Source organism: Helianthus annuus, chromosome 9 (assembly GCF_002127325.2).
Source record: "Helianthus annuus cultivar XRQ/B chromosome 9, HanXRQr2.0-SUNRISE, whole genome shotgun sequence".
Lineage (NCBI taxonomy): Eukaryota > Viridiplantae > Streptophyta > Magnoliopsida > Asterales > Asteraceae > Helianthus > Helianthus annuus.
The window spans coordinates 98941624-98959396 of record NC_035441.2 but is presented as its reverse complement, the minus strand read 5'-3'; the positions used below and the strand labels follow the sequence as shown (position 1 = coordinate 98959396).

At 35.2% G+C, this 17773-nt stretch overlaps 1 protein-coding gene and 1 pseudogene across 1 annotated transcript; both read left to right on the top strand.

The window, feature by feature from the left end:
* The first annotated feature begins 8319 nt into the window (after positions 1-8319).
* Positions 8320-9263, top strand: LOC110875906 (annotated as a pseudogene).
* A 2314-nt stretch (positions 9264-11577) lies between these two features.
* On the top strand, positions 11578-16793 carry LOC110877950 (ribulose bisphosphate carboxylase/oxygenase activase, chloroplastic). The gene is made up of 7 exons (XM_022126179.2): positions 11578-11965; positions 12782-13110; positions 13195-13297; positions 15332-15417; positions 15495-15967; positions 16097-16378; positions 16473-16793. Exons 1-7 carry the CDS (start codon positions 11921-11923, stop codon positions 16586-16588), a joined length of 1434 nt encoding a protein of 477 aa, XP_021981871.1. The 5' UTR covers positions 11578-11920; the 3' UTR covers positions 16589-16793.
* The last annotated feature ends 980 nt before the right edge of the window (positions 16794-17773 follow it).

Genomic DNA, 17773 nt, shown 5'->3' with positions numbered 1-17773 from the left:
ACCACACACTTATTCCCTCAAAGCAGATACTTATTCTCACGCCGGAGTCTGGTTAAGAGGGAAACCCCCATATTCCCCTCTTAACGAGGCTAACGGTGTTCTGTTTTGCAGGATTATCGGATCATTAAGGAGCTCAGGAAAGTTTTAAAAAAGATTAACCCTTATGGTAGAAACATAAACCAAACTAATTAACCCCAAAATTAGTTATGTGTTTCTTCAAGTTGATAATGATGTATAACATAAGTATGTAGTTGAGATTTATAAATCAATTATCACATCGTTTTAAGTTGAACAAGTTGGGACCCATTTCCGCTACAACGTTTCTAAATATTATTTTAAATAAGGGTGTTACAAAACAAGGAAAATGGGGTGGGTTATAAAAAATGTCCACCACCAGTTAATAACATTTTTTTAAAATTACCTAAGGATAATGACATTATTGAATTTGTGGTTACAACACCATTGGTTATTGATCCACGTGAGAATTTACCTGATGATTTGTCTGTCACTCATGACAAAAAATCTGTTGGTGAGGTTGTTGAGGTAGAGGAAATTAATGGTGCTGAGCTGATGAAAGTTACAAAGGCTGATAACATTCTTTTGAAAAACCATATTTTGGGTGATCCTAAGAACATAGTTTTCATGTATCAACTAGAGGATTCAAGTAGGATTTATTCGGACCAAGAATTTCCAACTGAAAACCTAAATACTAACTTGATAGTTAAGAAATTTCAGGTTGTTTAGGAAGTTGAAACAAACAAGTTGAGGTAAAACCTAGTCGGGTTGAAGAAAAGCCTCGTCAATAGAATTCTAAGAAACCTATTGTTCAGAATAATAATAATCAGAATAGGAACAACCAACCTAGAAACAATTAGTCTAGGAACAACCAGTCTATGACTAATTGAAAAAAAGGATCTGGTGAGTTTGACAGAGCTTTGGTCTGAAACAACGTGTTCGGTGAAAATAAATGATAAGAAATGAGTAGAAGATAGAATAGAACACCGAGCAGTCACTTATAATCTGGTCTCTTATTGATAATGCAACGTTACAGCACCACTAGACCAGTTGGACAACATTTCCCCTCAGGGACCAAAAGCTTGTCCAACTCAAGACCCAAGCCAAATATATAGAGAGATCATAATCTGGTCTCTTATTGATAATCCAACGTTACAGCACCACTAGACCAGTTGGACAACATTTCCCCTCAGGGACCAAAAGCTTGTCCAACTCAAGACCCAAGCCACATATATATAGAGATCATGGCTTCGTACAAGGACATACACGGCTTCGTACGAAGCCATAAGCCTTCGTATGAAGCCATAAGCCTTCGTACGAAGGCACACTTGAATAACATGTTGGCTTAGTTCGAACCATCCCTTCGAACCAAGACACTTTCTTTCAATAGTCTTTTTGCTTTTCTCAGTTTATCACCAGTCTTGTCTCATTTGCTTTAGCTACGTTACTTGATTGACGCAAGCGATAGACATATGCACTCACACTAATCATTCTAGAAACACCAGAAATCCTAGACAAAACAATGAGAAAAAGATAGAGTTTGTGAAAGGACCAAGTAGTGTCGATGAGAAGAAAAATTTTGAAAACAAATCCAATAAAGATTTTTATGAACAAAAGTGGTTAAATGAGAGTTCGAGTTCTAGTTCACGTGCTTCATCCTCTTATTCTCCTACTGTTAGACATGATAATCAATTTGTTGGTAGTAGAACGTGTTACAATTGTGGAAGTAGGACATGTTTCTTATAACTATCCTTACTTGTACAAGTTGAAAAACAAAATGTATGATGAACCTTGTGGATCTCCTTGTGGATCTCCAAAACAAAAAGTTTCCAACTTTCAAAATGAGAAGTTTGAAAAGAGAATTTGACCAGAAGGGAAAAAAATGTTGGGAAGTTCCTATTGTCTTGCAAACAACCAATCTCCAACTAACCGACAACGAAAGTTTACTATTGAAAGCTGAGAGTGTGCTTGGATTTGATACTTGATTCTTACCCAGACTATACTACGTTGCGATATGTGAACTTGCCAATTATGTGTGTGTTTAGTTAATGTGATTATCATTTTTATAAATTGAAACCTAATTTCATGTGAACAAAAATCACCTAAAAACATCACACCTAAAGACACCACATCAAGTGACCATAGGATTGGTGTGAGTGGCACTCAATGTTGGGGTTGGTGGTTTGTGATCTATCAGTTCAGAGTTTGAGAATCTATACTAGGATGGTGATGGAGGCAATATTTATGAAGGGTTGGTAGGTAAGGTATCCCATGACAACACCCCGAATGTCACACTCCAACTGATGGCGGAAACATTGGAGTGAGACAAAAACGAGATTGCTCGAGACTTCATAACACTATTGTGACAATACTTAATTCAAAACGTTTCATTAATCGATAACAATTGTCAAGTACATCATAAGAAATCAAAGTACAACATTTGGAAATTTAAAGTACAACAAGTTTGAAATAATACGACAAAAGTACAACAACAACGCAATAATATAAAGTATTTCTAAATGTGTTTCTAAAGCATCCCTACTAGATTTCGTCAATATCAACATCATCAACCTGCAACATGTTTAAAAGTATAGTTCGATACACAAAGTATTGGTGAGTACACAAGTTTAATAATAACATAAGTATAGAAAACGGTTTAAACATATCCACATAGCAAAAAATAGTTAACTAGATTAATGTAATCATGGCATGCAATTATACAAGTCAATCCTCTGATTACCGCATGAATTAAAGACTTAACAGGACCAAAAGACTACGGGCGGTGCGTTACTCCTATACCGCTATACATGTTAAGGGGAGGCTTGTACGAAGTTAATGACAAGTGAATCACATAAGAATGTTCCAATAATACAAATCAAGTATCACGTATTTAAGCATGTATGATTGGATTGTTTGTGTTTACATAAAGTATAAGTGTGATTGTGTAATTTGATAAGTCAAACATATTGCACCCAAAAGTGTAAAGCATAAAAAGGGCATTTGAGTGTACTCACAGTTTTGCAAAGCGTTCCTTTGGTAATCCCGTGAAGAGTTGGAGGTTGGAAACACTGACGTCACACTACATGGGGTAAACGAAGGTGTGTGAGTATTCGGAATTATGACGAAGGATTCGGATTGGAATTTAAAGTACAAAAAGTATATATGCATAAAAGTATATCTTGTCTAAGTACTCATTTTGACACTAAGTTGTATATGATTTCATGGGTCCTAGTTTGCCCATTATAAGAAAAAACGAGAGACTTAGAACATTAGATAAAGTAGCCTAAGTTCATGACACAAAATCATAAACCGATTATCATCACGAGTTCGGCTATGTATGTATGTGTATATATATAGTTATATAGTAATCCTAAGCTAAGTCCATCAAGAGTATCATATATGTCATATAAGTCAAGCATGGAGGTAAGATTACCTCATTGTATGAATTCACCAATGCACAAATCATCACAAGGATGATTCGGATGGTCATGAATGAAAAGGAAATATACAACTAACTAATATGTCTTCAAGTAGCCAAGTAAGATTAACCTGGGTGTGTCGTCTCAACATGGAAAGAATGAACTAAATGTTGGAGGCTAGACGGGGTTATGTTACTTTAGGACTAGTAAGATACTTGGAATAGCAAAATAAAACATCAAGTGAGGTGTGGAACAAGTTAGGATAGCCAAAGCTTCCAAGGTTCACACTTTCATCACAACACAAGTCTTGACATATGAACTATGGTAGACTTAGATGACTTCAACACTTGTGGGTTATCTTAAACCCTATCAAACAGAAAGTTTAGAGGGTATTTGCACCTCTAAACTTGTAAGAATCAAAGCTCTAACAAGTCCCACAACCATAGATGTTTTTAGGAAGATGTTAGGCATGAGATTCATGAAGAAAAGTTAAGTTTCATAAAAGATTTTCATGTATTCTTCCAAAACAGAAAGTTTGGACCTCAAAATGGTGATGTTACACCTTGGTTTACCAAGGTAAACCTGTGGAAATAATCCTAGAGGTGTTCCAAGCTTTGTAGAGGAAGAAATGATGGAGAAAAGATGAAGAAAAGTGAGTTTGACTCACTTTTAGCACTTATAACTTTCTGCCTTGTTCTTGCAATTCTAGCAAATTTGAGAGAGTTTTGAGTGTTAAGATGAGTTTGGAAAGTGAAAAAGAGTTCTAGGAAGCTTGTTTATATAGTGGGTGATTAGGGTATGATGTTAAATGAGGTTTAGAGGTGATTGGGTATGAAAAAGTAGGTGAAAGTTGGCCAACCCGCGTGCAGGAAGCACTTGGCTGCGGATCGGGGTCCTTCGTGACACGCGACAGGGTGAGGGGGATGCCCCGCGTGCCGTGGCGCATGTTTATCCGGGAAACTTTGTTTTTTACAATACAGCCCCCTGAACTTTGATGTTTTTATTATATTAATCCATTACTTGTATATTTTACCATATTATTAATTATAAACATGTATGACACCATAAATCGAGTATAATGAATGCATGATTAAGAATTTGCATGTATAAATAATATCAAAACACGTATTTACGACAGATTGTATACAAGTATGAGTTTGCGTGAGAGACGAATGTATTGAGTTTGCACGTATATAAAATGAATGTATGGCAAGTATGTATAACCAATGTATAATTTGTGTAAAATGATTAAGTTTTATTACGATCAAAGCCTCGGATTACAATGATTGGAAATGAAATACGATTACAAGAGGACACAAGTTTCCAAAAATAGAATACAAGACAACTTTCTAAATAAGGAAAGTTCCAAAAAGCGAGGTGTTATACCATAGTGGATTGGAAGAGAACATGAACCTTGTGAAGATGTAGAGTGATGGGAAAAGGACCGAATTAGGAGTGTATAAACTCTTATGATCAGTCGTGTGAGAGAAAATGAAGCAAATGGAAAGGAAGACTTCTAAATCATAACCAGACGAAGAATTTATTTAGCGTGAAGATCAACACATATATAGTCATGACGATGAGATTGATAACCAATGAAGATGCTATTTTAGCTATGATATGTGAAGAAAACATATATAAACTTTTGATTCATATTTTATTATTTTTTAATATTGTAAATCTCTAATATAAATATTATATTTCTTATTTTTTGTATTATGATCATTTTGTTTATTATTCCATAGATTTTATAACCCCTTAATTATTTATCTATTCATTAATATACCTATCTATATACTATATATAAGCATTTCCTATGGACTAAGATGTAATTTCATCCCTATATTTTAAGATGGCAGGCTAAAAGTCTCAAACAAATGTCTATATTTTTACATTTTTATTCCTATTCTGCCCTCCTTTCCCTACAAAACTCAATGATTCCCTTCAATTAAACAACTCTCATCCATCGAAACCCCTGCTCATCATTCATCACTAATCGTTGGCAATTCCATTTAATACATCTCATTTAATACATCTCTTAAACCATAATTTATTAACAAACCTTTCAATATATAATCAGTGTATGCAATCCAATCGTTGGCAATTCCATTCATACACGTCCTTTATTCTGCATCCCCTCACCGCACTGAAAATTGAACGCCGCAATCGAATCGTTTCGCATCCAAGCCTCAAGTCAGAGATACACTTTAAATTGATGAATGGGAGTTGGAATCGATCAAATGGTACATGTATTTCACTCGATTTGGGTTACATTCAATAAAAGGTTAAGAGCCGTCATTCTAGGGTTCCAGCCACTTGATGGTCTCCAGTGGTGATGAGGACGACGGTGTGGGAGCTCCGGCAGCAATTTTCTGATGACATTGGTGGGCATTTGTACTCAAGGGTAATGGTTTTATCTCTTTCTCAATAATCTTACTTTGTATGTGTTAGGCTACGTTTTTTTTTTATAATTAATCCTTCTGAAGAAAAACTCAATCTCATTTTCAGATTTGTTTTTTTTCTTCGAATTTCGAAGGTATTGCTTGGATCTGGAGAATTTTTTTAACGAAGATTGAACAACAAATATATTCCTATATGTTCATAAGGTACATGAATGATTAATTTTTTGATATTTCATAAATATATTTCAAATATAATATGATGTAGAGAGCGGTTATATATATATATATGTGATTGAATAATTCATACTTTTGAACGATGTGAACCATGTCATACTTTTGTTGCTAGAATCAGTGTGGTTGCAACTTAATATGCGTGGGTTGTTGTAACAAACCGAATCAGTTTTTATATTGGAGGCCCAAATCATTTTGACAGAAACCGAATCGACTAGGATTGGGTTCTAAACCGGTTTGGGCCCAAAGCATTAATAAACCGTTTTTAAATTAAATTTAGTATTTTCTTTCGAATCTCGAACTGGTATAAGTAATGCAGTTCAGTAGAAGTTCAGGTTTTCTTACTGTTTCACATCCTTACTTTTGTGCATCTAAAAAAATTTCTGTCAATATTCTTGATCTTGGTCTATTGGATCTATCTGATTCTTTTTTGTTAAAAAGTTTACATTTTTATTATTTTTTAAATCAAGATTTGTGATTTAATACACACCCACCTGTCCCTGTGAAGTGGGTAGATGTTTGTTGTTCTTGTGAATTCAACAAGATTTCATGAACTTTGGATATGGTGATATGTCCTGTCTCATTCTTGTATGCTACTACACACACAGACACACTATGAATGGATGTCAATCTAATAACTATTTGTGCTATGCAGTACAGATGCAGGAACAATGTCCCCTTTTGAGCATGGGGAAGTTTATGTATTGGGGGATGGAGGAGAGGTAATCTCGTAATTAAATCGGAAATTTACGGTCCTAAATTTGGTAATTTATATAAGATTTTTGAGCTGATTGAGAAAGAACATAATCCATGTGATAATTTGTTTGTCAACAGTAGTATGCAGTATGTAAGTCCCATTATATAATCTAAGTTGACTTCATTTATTGATTTGAAGGTTGACTTAGGCGATAACAATATAACAACTGGGAAGATATATCAGGTGTGTGAAAAGATAGTAGTTGTCAAAGTGCCGGTCGCGGGACCATGGAAACAGGTGGCCAAGGTTGTAGAAGAAAATAATAAAGAGACTAGAATGGAGGTGTACAACTTGATTCGGGCAATACCTGGGTTGATTTTTGGACAGATTCACGGTACCCGCATCTGTATACACGGGAAAGAAATATGTGGCAGGTCGAGTGGTGGACCTGAGCTGGTGGAACTTCAGATTCTACACACTGAACTGCTGCAAGGGTTTTGGACCATCACAGTTGCTTCCATTATTTATCAAATTGTAAGCTTTCATTTGTTCATGCAGGTTTTGTTAATAACTGGTAGTAAGCCTCGGTTTGGGCAACAGGTTAAACGGTTTTCGGGTCTAAAAAAATCATTTGGTTCGGGTCAAAATGGATTATGACCAAAATGGACTTGAGTTGAACCAAGTGATTTTAGAAAAAAAAAAATACTTTACAAAATGGGTTGAACAACTTTAGTTTTCTTATGGCGCCAGTAGCGCCCATAATGACCAATAGCCGCGGGTGGTGTTGACCCATTTGGATCCGTTTTAAGTTAACAAGTTTTATAAGGGTGAACTATTGTATTATTTGGGCTGAGGTATACAATTCAAGTTTACTTAAATACTCCATAAAGAAACTTCTTTTACCAAATACGCTCATTTTGTCAAGCAAATATTGTTTGTAGTCCTGTAAATGAACCAAACATGGGTTTTTCGTGTTAGTTCATTTTACTTTAAACTGGCCACAAACGTTTAAACTAAAAAATTTCATCTTCGAGTTTTCACGTTAAAAAATAAATGCGTTTATTTACGTTTGTTCACAATATTCTAAACGATAAATGCGAACATAAATGGACACAAATGCACACCATCTAAAATAAAACAATAATATCAAAATTACAATCAAACATACAAAGCAAAATAAGATGATTCCATAGTATCTAATATTTTAAAAGAAAAGAACACTATGGGTTGGACAAGGATGAGTGATGTTAAAAAGGGTTGGGCTCATTTCTTTGAATAAATATGTAAACAAAAATTAATAAAGGTGAACTAATGAATATAGACAAACGGTCATGAACCGAATGAACGAGACATGTGTTTAAGTAGTTGGTTTCATCAAATGGGCAAAATTTGTTTATATATATGTTTGTTAATTAAACGAAACCATGATGGTTCACTGAACATTCGGTTCATTGACAATCCTAAGTTTTTTTATCTTAAAATTGTATGTTTGATCGCAAAAGTCAAACGACATCCCTTTTAAACCAAAAGATTGCAACTTTGATTGCAGGTTCTTGGACAAAGCTGCCATTGTGACCCAAGAAGACTATGCAAACTCTCAATCAAAACCAAATCTATGGAGAGACTAAACACAGTCCACAGAGTTGAAGAACTCAAATCACTACTCAGAATGTGTCCAATTTGGGCTTCTGGTATCCTTCTATTCACAGCATATGTTCAACAAAACACTTTCTCACTTCAACAAGCCAATACCATGAACCGACACCTCACAAAATCGTTCCAAATCCCAGCTGGTTCCATGTTGGCCTTCACCTTAGGCTCCATGCTGGCCACTATTCTCTTTTATGACCGTGTGTTCGGTCCCATCATGAAAAGATTCACAGGGGAAGAAAGGGGAGTTTCTTTCCTTAATAGGATGGGCATAGGGTTTACTATATCAATCGTAGCCTCATTAGTAGCCGGTTTTATGGAAAGAAAGCGTAAAAATGTCGCTTTTGCCCATGGTTTAACCGATAAGCCACATGATACAATTCCCTAAACGGTTTTCTGGTTGGTACTGCAGTATAGCCTTCATGGGGTGGCTGAAGCGTTTATGGCAGTCGGGCATCTTGAGTTTTTGTATGATCAAACCCCCCGAGAGCATGAGGAGCACTGCGGCTGCGTTGGTTTGGATGGCGATTGCAGCTGGAAATTACATGAGTACCCTTTTGGTGCACAAGTTCAGCCAAGGGGCAGATGGATCAAACTGGTTACCTGATGATAATTTGAATAAAGGAAGGTTGGAGTATTTTTATTGGATAATCACATTGTTGCAAGTTCTTAATCTGGTTTACTACTTGCTTTATGCAAAGTTTTACACTTTTAAACCCCTTGAGGTTGTTCATAAAAATGGTCAACAAGATCATGAGCTTGAGTTACCAACTCATGTTTAATTCGCAGGCACCTTTCGTTAGATGGTTAATGCAACCATAATAAGGCATGTTTAGTGGCCAAAGTCAATAGGGGGTATATGTGTGTAACTTATTCATAATAGTTTAAAGATTATGACTTCTAATCTTGCTTTTGATTAATGATTATAGTATAATATAATGCATTAAATTATACATGTTAATAAAACCACGCATATTTCTTTCGACCATGTCCAGGTTCACAACCGAGTCAAATAAAGACCAGAACTAAACCTGTTAAAATCGATTTACTTAACCTTTCCATAACCGAGCGAAAAATTGACTCAGGTTAGGGAACACGGACATGTTTAAACCATGTACTTTGCTGAGAGCCTGCGTAAACCAAACAATAAGCATCATCATAATCCAAAGCTTTCATCACTACTACTTATTGCTTACATCAAACGGTTATTTCACTATGTTTTTGTTAAATTTATAACCCGTTACTAGAAAACTCATGGTAATCAACGGGATATGGTTAAACACAACTTACGTGGATCGGTTTATTAAGTCAATGCATTATACGTATATAATTGAAAAATTGAATATGAATTCATTCGGGACACCCGCTGCAACGCGCGGGCATTCCACTAGTGATTTTATAAGCCCTTAATTATTTATCTATTCGTTAATATACCTATACTAAATTCATATTCATATTTATCAAATTTGTCGATATTCAACAATTCTTAGTTTAAATTAAATAGATTAGGATTAAATACAAAGGCTAAAATAAATAAGAATGGTAAGAAGGATTTTAGTTTATTGATCTTAGATTCGGAATGTTGAGATTGGTTTTAGGGTAAAAAATAGTGGAAGGTTATAAAATGAATCTTTCATTTATTAACTTTCTCTCTCCACTTACAAGACGTGTGTCAATTCCCTCATCAATTTAAAACCTCCATAACATTTTCATACAACATTCTTTTCCAAAAAAAATTACACCATAGTAACATGCGTTTATAAGTATGACATTGCTATTTAAAAATAAATTTTTTTAATATTTTTTACTGGTTTTATTTGTATTATGTTAAAGGTTCAGGTCATCGTGTCTTTCAACTGGGTTTTGGTCATTATGTTTTTACTAGGGTTTCTATACATTATATTATTATCAAAACTTATAACAGAATGTTAATTTATGTTCTAACCACCGCGTTTGTATCAAAACCTATAACACAATCTATTATGTTTGGTTTTTTATACATTGTGTTATTGGTTCTAGTTATTGTGTTTTTCAAGTGGGTAAGTTTTCTATACATTGTGTTATAGGTTCTGGTCATTGTGTTTAGTCTGCTATCCATTGTTTTTTAATACGTTTTTAGCGGCGTACGGTTAGGGTGTCGCTAATCGGGTTAGTAGTTAGTATGTTAGTATCACCTAGTTAGTATTAAAATCCACCTTGCCTGGATTTAAACCTAGGACCTCTAAGAGAAGCAAAGCTTCCCACCTCCCTCTTGACCACTAGGACAAGAGATCATTGTGTTTTATTTTGTTGTCCATTGTGTTTTAATTTATTGTTCTTTGTGTTTTATTATGTTGTTCATTTTGTTTTAGTGTGTTATCTATTGTGTTTTAGTCTATTTTCATTTTGTTTTTTAGCTGTTGTCCATTGTGTTTTAGTATGTTGTCCATTGTGTTTTTTATTTGTTGTTCATTGTGTCTTTCATCTATTATCATCAATTGTGTTTTAGTATACTTTTCATTGCGTTTTTAGTTTAATACTGATTGGTACATTTTAGGTACACTCTGGTTTGTTTTAATAATAAAAATGTATCGATGTTATTACAAAAGATATCGCGTTGACCGGTTTTGTTTTTTTGTAGGTTGAATAACAAGACGAGTTAAAATGATTCTACTAACTTTAGATACTCATTGTGTTTTACGTTATGTTCGTTGTGTTTTAGTTTGTTGATCATTGTGTCTTTTATCTGTTGTCATCGATTGTAATTTTGGTTTACTTTCCATTGTGTTTTTAGTTTGATACTCATTGTGTTTTACGTAACTGAGCTTTCAATTTTTTTAAACTATAACAATAGGATACACATATTAAAGATAAAAGAACGCTTACGAACGTTTAAAAATAGGTGGAAATGGTATGTGACTTACATGTGCATATTAGTTTTTGTTCTCTTGGACAAAATTACCCTTCTACTTAAATACTTATTAGATACTTATTACTTTATGATTGTTTCTTACCCTTCTTATTTTTACACCCCTTTATAATATGAACCAACCCTAAATTAAATATCTAGTCGATCAAAATTATACAACAATAATGTCTAGTCCATCAACATTATAATTTCATCATTATCTTATTCCTTCATTTATTTATTATTTTCATTTTTATGGGCAAACATTTATGTTCCACTTACAATATAAGTGACTTATGTACTACAATTATATTCCCGAAAAGGTCCAAAAAAACTATTTGATAACAACAAAATAAAAAGATGAGCCCAAAGGTACATAAGTGGTGATGATCAAACGTTAAATCCTAACCCCAAAAGCCCGTCTTCCAATCCAAAATCTTTATGCCAACAATCAATAGTTAACACCCATGTGGCATCTCGAGTAATCTTGATTGTGTGGCCTCTAACAGTTCACAAGCTAAATTCTTTCTATATATGTTATCTTCTTTTGTTGACTTCATAGCATTCTGCAACTTATCTTCACTTCCACAGCTTCCTCTCTAACAGTCGCCTGAGATCAATGGCAACGGCCGTCTCCACCGTCGGAGCCGTCAACCGCGCCCCGGTACTCCTCTTCTTCCCATTCTTCTGCTATTCATTGAATTAATAGAATTAGATAAATATCAAGTTGTTAAATGTGTGATACGTCCATTCATGGGAGGCTTTGATGGTGTGCGGGGAGGACCTCCGCACAAGGCCCACGATTTCTAGGGGCATGCGCTTTAAAAAAAATCCGATACGTATGTATATGTTATTTTTTTTTACATAGTAAACACATACCACTTCCAATATAGGCCCATTTACAAATCATTTATTATGGTTTAGAATTTAACCCACTTGGAATTAGGTTTATTGAACCTAATACTAATTTGATTTTTTTTTTAAATAATAACAAAACATAACGGAAGGGCACAATTTTTCACGCTCGAACAGGGTATGTGAATTCTCAGAGACGCCTCTGCGTCCATTATTGGCTACTGGCCGCTGTCACCGCCAATTATCACTTTGACGCCCGCCACCCCCGACTTAACACTTAGTGTGTTCTGTCACCACGTCGTTAACTGAGCACTAACACAGTTATGTTTTTTTTACTACGTGTCAATAAGTGTTACTTCTCCGTAGGAAAAAAACACACTTAGTGAGTGACACGTAGGGAAAAAAACATAACTGAGTTAGTGCTCAGTTAACAATAACAACGTGGTGACAGAACACACTAAGTGTTAAGTTGGGGTGGCGAGCAAAGTGATAGTTGAGGGTGGCAGCGGTCAATATCCCATACTTGGGGGTGATAAAATCCAATAACTCACCCTTACAAATTCGGGGTTCTTTCCGAACAAAATATATTTGTTTTGGTATGTTAAATTTGTGATTGTTGTTACAGTTGAGCTTGAATGGAAGCACTGGTAACACTGCAGTCCCAAACTCAACTTTCTTTGGTAGCAGCTTGAAGAAGATATCGAATTCAAGAGTGACAAACAACAACAACAAGTCTCTCTCCTTCAAAGTACTTGCAGCCGAAAAAGAGATCGATGAAACCCAACAAACCGACAAAGACAGATGGAGAGGACTCGCATACGACATCTCTGATGATCAACAAGACATCACCAGAGGTAAGGGAATGGTAGATGCTCTCTTCCAAGCTCCACAAGATGCGGGAACCCATTATGCTGTCATGAATTCATATGAATACATTAGTACCGGTCTTCGCACGTAAGCATTGATCTATCTATCTATCCATCTATGACAAAGATTCAGGTTGTTTTGAGTTTTGATGTTGTTTTTTTGAATCTTTAGATACATGGACAACAAAAAGGATGGATTCTACATTGCCCCAGCTTTCATGGACAAACTTGTGGTTCACATCACAAAGAACTTCATGACTTTGCCTAACATCAAGGTTATTATTAATTCTTTAATCATGTGTTTTTGTTGGTTATAACTAGGGATGCATGTTCACGGTCCATGTTAGTTAGTTTTAAAAATTACTAGTAGACGAAAGCCTCGTGTTACACGGTGGTGATAAACCAGGGAAAAAAGTTACGTCAAAACGTTAACACAAACCCGTATGTTGCGGGAAGGCGTTTGAACTGTGTATTATTTAAAACCAACGCGATGCAGTGGTGACGTTGATATTATTAAAAACTTCATACAAAAAAACGAAACCGTTGAAAAACAATTCACGATGTCGCAACAGAAAATTCGTTAAAAGCCCAAAGATTGTAACTTTCAAGGGTGCAGTGCCAATCGGTAAAAAATAAATTAAATTAATGAAAAGTTTTCATTAAAACTTATGGCGTGTATAATAACTTTATTAAAATTTAAATATATAAATTGTACATGAAAATTTACATCAAAAGACAAAATAGGGACATGATGATAAGTTTATTTAAGCTAGAGGATGAGATGTAAGGAAAAAGAAATAAGCAAACAACTTTATTTAAGCTAGAGTATGAGATGTAAGGAAAAAGAAATAAACAAATAGGCTGAACGAATTCGTTCGTAAAGAAAATAAATGTATTCATGAATGAATTGTTGATGAAAAGTTATCGAACAGGAGTTTTTATTTGTGTTCATTCATTAAGGAAATAATCGTGTTTGTGTTCATTTGTTAGTTTTAGGTAACGAACGCAAACGAACACATAGCAACGTTCATGAACAGTTTGAACAAGTGTTCATTAACACAAATGAACATATTTAAATTTCTAATAAAATCGGCATCTCTAATCGCAAACAATATGTAGATCGGCCCAAGATATAGTACTAGTGAACATAAATAGATTTGTAATCGAACGTTTACGAACAAAAATAAACGAACAGGGTCTCTTATGTTTATTTATTTAACTAAACAAACAGATTTTTGTGTTTGTGTTCGTTCATTTATTAACTGAACAAACACAAACGAATTTTTTTCACTAAGTGGTTTACGGACTATTTATGGAATGTTTGATTCATTTGCAACCCTAAATGAAACTTTACTATTCTGTAAGTTGTCTTTTAAATATGTAGTTAATTAATAAAATTATTGGTTAATACAACTTTATATTTCTAAAACTAAAAAAAAAAAAAAATACATAAAATGGCCGTTCAGTTTACACCACCGAATAAAATTTTCAAACCATGAATCGAATCATAAACCTTAAGCAGTTAAAACTTAACCAGACCCGGATCATATATATACAGGCCTGCTTTATCGATTTTAACCGTTGGTTTCTACAGTTCATGAACTCCCCTAGTTAGAGCAATCATATCCTGTTCATAAAAATCTGTGAGAGGATCCTCTGTACGATAGATAGTGGTTACGAGGGGTTGTGAGTTGAGGTGAGAGAAAATGTTACTATGTATCTGTAAATAAAAAAAAACCTTGTTCACCACTATAATTTTTTTAATATTGTTAGAAAATGGTTGTGAGTATAGGAGAGAAAAACGTAATGATAAAGGTATACAAAAATATTATTTAATTGATAGAAAAGAGAGAAAATAGTCATTTTTAGTATTAGAGTTATATGCCATTTTAGCCCCTGTGGTTTGGGTCATTTTGTCAGTTTAGTCTAAAGGTTTCATTTTTCGTCTGTGGATTCAAAAAAATTTCACTGTTGCCATTTAGTCTGTTGGGTTAACTTCATCCATTTTTTCTATAAACGATAAGGGCAATTTGGTAATTTTAATGGCCGAATTGCTCTTCTAGTTAACAGAATTACACATAAAATGATCGAATTGTCATTCTCGTTAACCAGAAAAAATGGATGAAGTTAACCCAGTAGACTAAAATGATAATGGTGAAACCTTTTTGGACGAAACCTTTATACTAAACTGACAAAATTACTAACATTTAACTCTTAGTATTATTATTGAGATGAAGATTGTATGATATGATATGAATGCTTTTATAACATATAAAAAAGTCGCTATAATCCTTATTTTGATACTACAGGTTCCCCTCATTTTGGGTGTCTGGGGAGGCAAAGGTCAAGGTAAATCTTTCCAATGTGAACTTGTGTTCGCCAAGATGGGAATCACGTAAGTTTCAACTCTTGATATTCAATACAAATTTGCATTATTTTGAGTTCATAATTCTGTATATGAAATTCTTCCAGCCCAATTATGATGAGTGCTGGAGAACTAGAAAGCGGAAACGCTGGAGAACCCGCAAAGTTGATCAGGCAAAGATACCGTGAAGCCGCAGACATCATCAAAAAGGGTAAGATGTGCTGCCTCTTCATCAACGATCTCGACGCAGGAGCAGGAAGAATGGGCGGAACCACCCAGTACACCGTCAACAACCAGATGGTTAACGCTACTCTCATGAACATTGCTGACAACCCCACCAATGTTCAACTCCCTGGAATGTACAACAAGGAAGAGAACCCTCGTGTCCCCATTATCGTCACTGGTAACGATTTTTCGACACTTTATGCTCCCCTCATCCGTGACGGGCGTATGGAGAAGTTCTACTGGGCACCAACTAGAGAAGACCGAATTGGTGTCTGCTGCGGTATTTTCCAAACTGATGGTGTGTCTAATGAAGATGTTACCAAGCTAGTTGACACTTTCCCGGGCCAATCTATAGGTATGATTGTTTTGCGTTATCATATCTAACGTGTTTAATAAGCAGGTCGTATTTGGGTTGACATCAACTAGTTTAGTACAAAGATATTTACAAATGTACTACAACCATTTTTCTTTGATATGTTTTCAGATTTCTTTGGGGCATTGAGGGCTAGAGTGTATGACGATGAAGTAAGGAAGTGGATTTCAGGCGTTGGGGTCGACTCAATCGGGAAGAAGCTTGTCAACTCGAGGGAAGGGCCACCAACATTTGAACAACCCAAGATAACAATTGACAAGCTTCTAGAGTACGGATACATGTTGGTTCAAGAACAAGAGAATGTGAAGAGAGTCCAGTTAGCCGACACCTATTTGGATTCAGCTGCACTTGGGGATGCTAACAGGGATGCCATAAGCCGTGGAGAGTTCTACGGTTAGCTCCATTGATCCTTAGCATGGGTTTGAATTCATAATATTTTGTAGTGTTGTTTGTAATGTTTTGGCTCATGTGGTGTGGTTGAGTGCAGGGAAAGCAGCCCAACAGGTTCAGGTTCCGGTCCCTGAAGGATGCACAGACCGTACTGCGGACAACTTTGACCCAACGGCTAGAAGTGATGATGGAAGCTGCAATTATACATTCTAAACATGGACAAGAAGTATTTGTCAAAGAATGTTAAACATTTCTGTTTCTATGGATGTTGCTACCTTTCTGTTTTTGTTTGTTTATAAGGGTTTGGTGAAACATTAAACACAATATGGCCAATATGTGTTTTGTAGAGAAATATGTTATTATCAACCACAACTCGATCTCAATAGGATAAGGGACTAGCATCAAAATTAAGGATGAATCAAATGCCTCTTATATATGAATAACACTTGAGTCTGGTGTCTACAAGTTCACTTGTTGACACTAATAAAAAAATCAAATTATATTCTTACCTATTAGGATTAGTTCAATGTCTATTTGATTGTGTATAATCCTGAGTTTCCAACCGCGTGTTTAGTATCAAGATGTTCGTTTCCTTTTCATTATACCATGTGTAGTCATAAAGCCCCTTAGGGGACGTTATGCGACAAGTGGCGAAATGCGTAAGAGGGGGGCTTTATATCACAAGAAAAGCCCCATACCCTACTCAATTATGAATTTTCTATTTTTTTCATTTCAACCCACTTGTCCCTTGTTCATCACCTCTGTTCTTCTCCTTTCTCCAAATTGATACAAACGAACCCTTTTAAACAAAAAGAGATGGGTTAGCCTACAAAATTCAATCTGATGCCAATTTTGTAGAAAAAAGATTGAATCTTGATCCAGTTTCATTCAGTTTAGTTCAATTTTATTGAACTTTGGGTGTTTTTTGATACCGAAAAAGCTGGAACAGGGGGGGGTTGTTGATCCTCACCAGGGTCTGATTCTGGATCCTCAAACAACTCATCATCATCATCATCTTCTATATAAACAACTGTTGTATCCAGATCAAGAAGAAGAAAAGTTTAAAGCTTTTCAAACAAAACAATTAAGTCTTCATGAATTCCATCAAAATCTCCCCCCTCACGCCGCTATGCTCTTCGCGAGGACACAAATCCACCAGCCCATAGCGCCGGCCGTAGTGGTGTGCGGCGGCGCTATGGGGAGCTATGCCTCTTTTTCCCGTGATATGAAGCCCCACTATGGGTGGCCTTAGCTCTAAAGCTTATTCCTAAAAATCATCTTAGTCTGAATATAGTTATTTTCTTTGATACAACAATTGGAATGAGTTAGATCACATTTGTTGCTCTTTCATTCACCTATAAAACTCTTTAATTTAGCAATTATTAGTATCTGTTAATA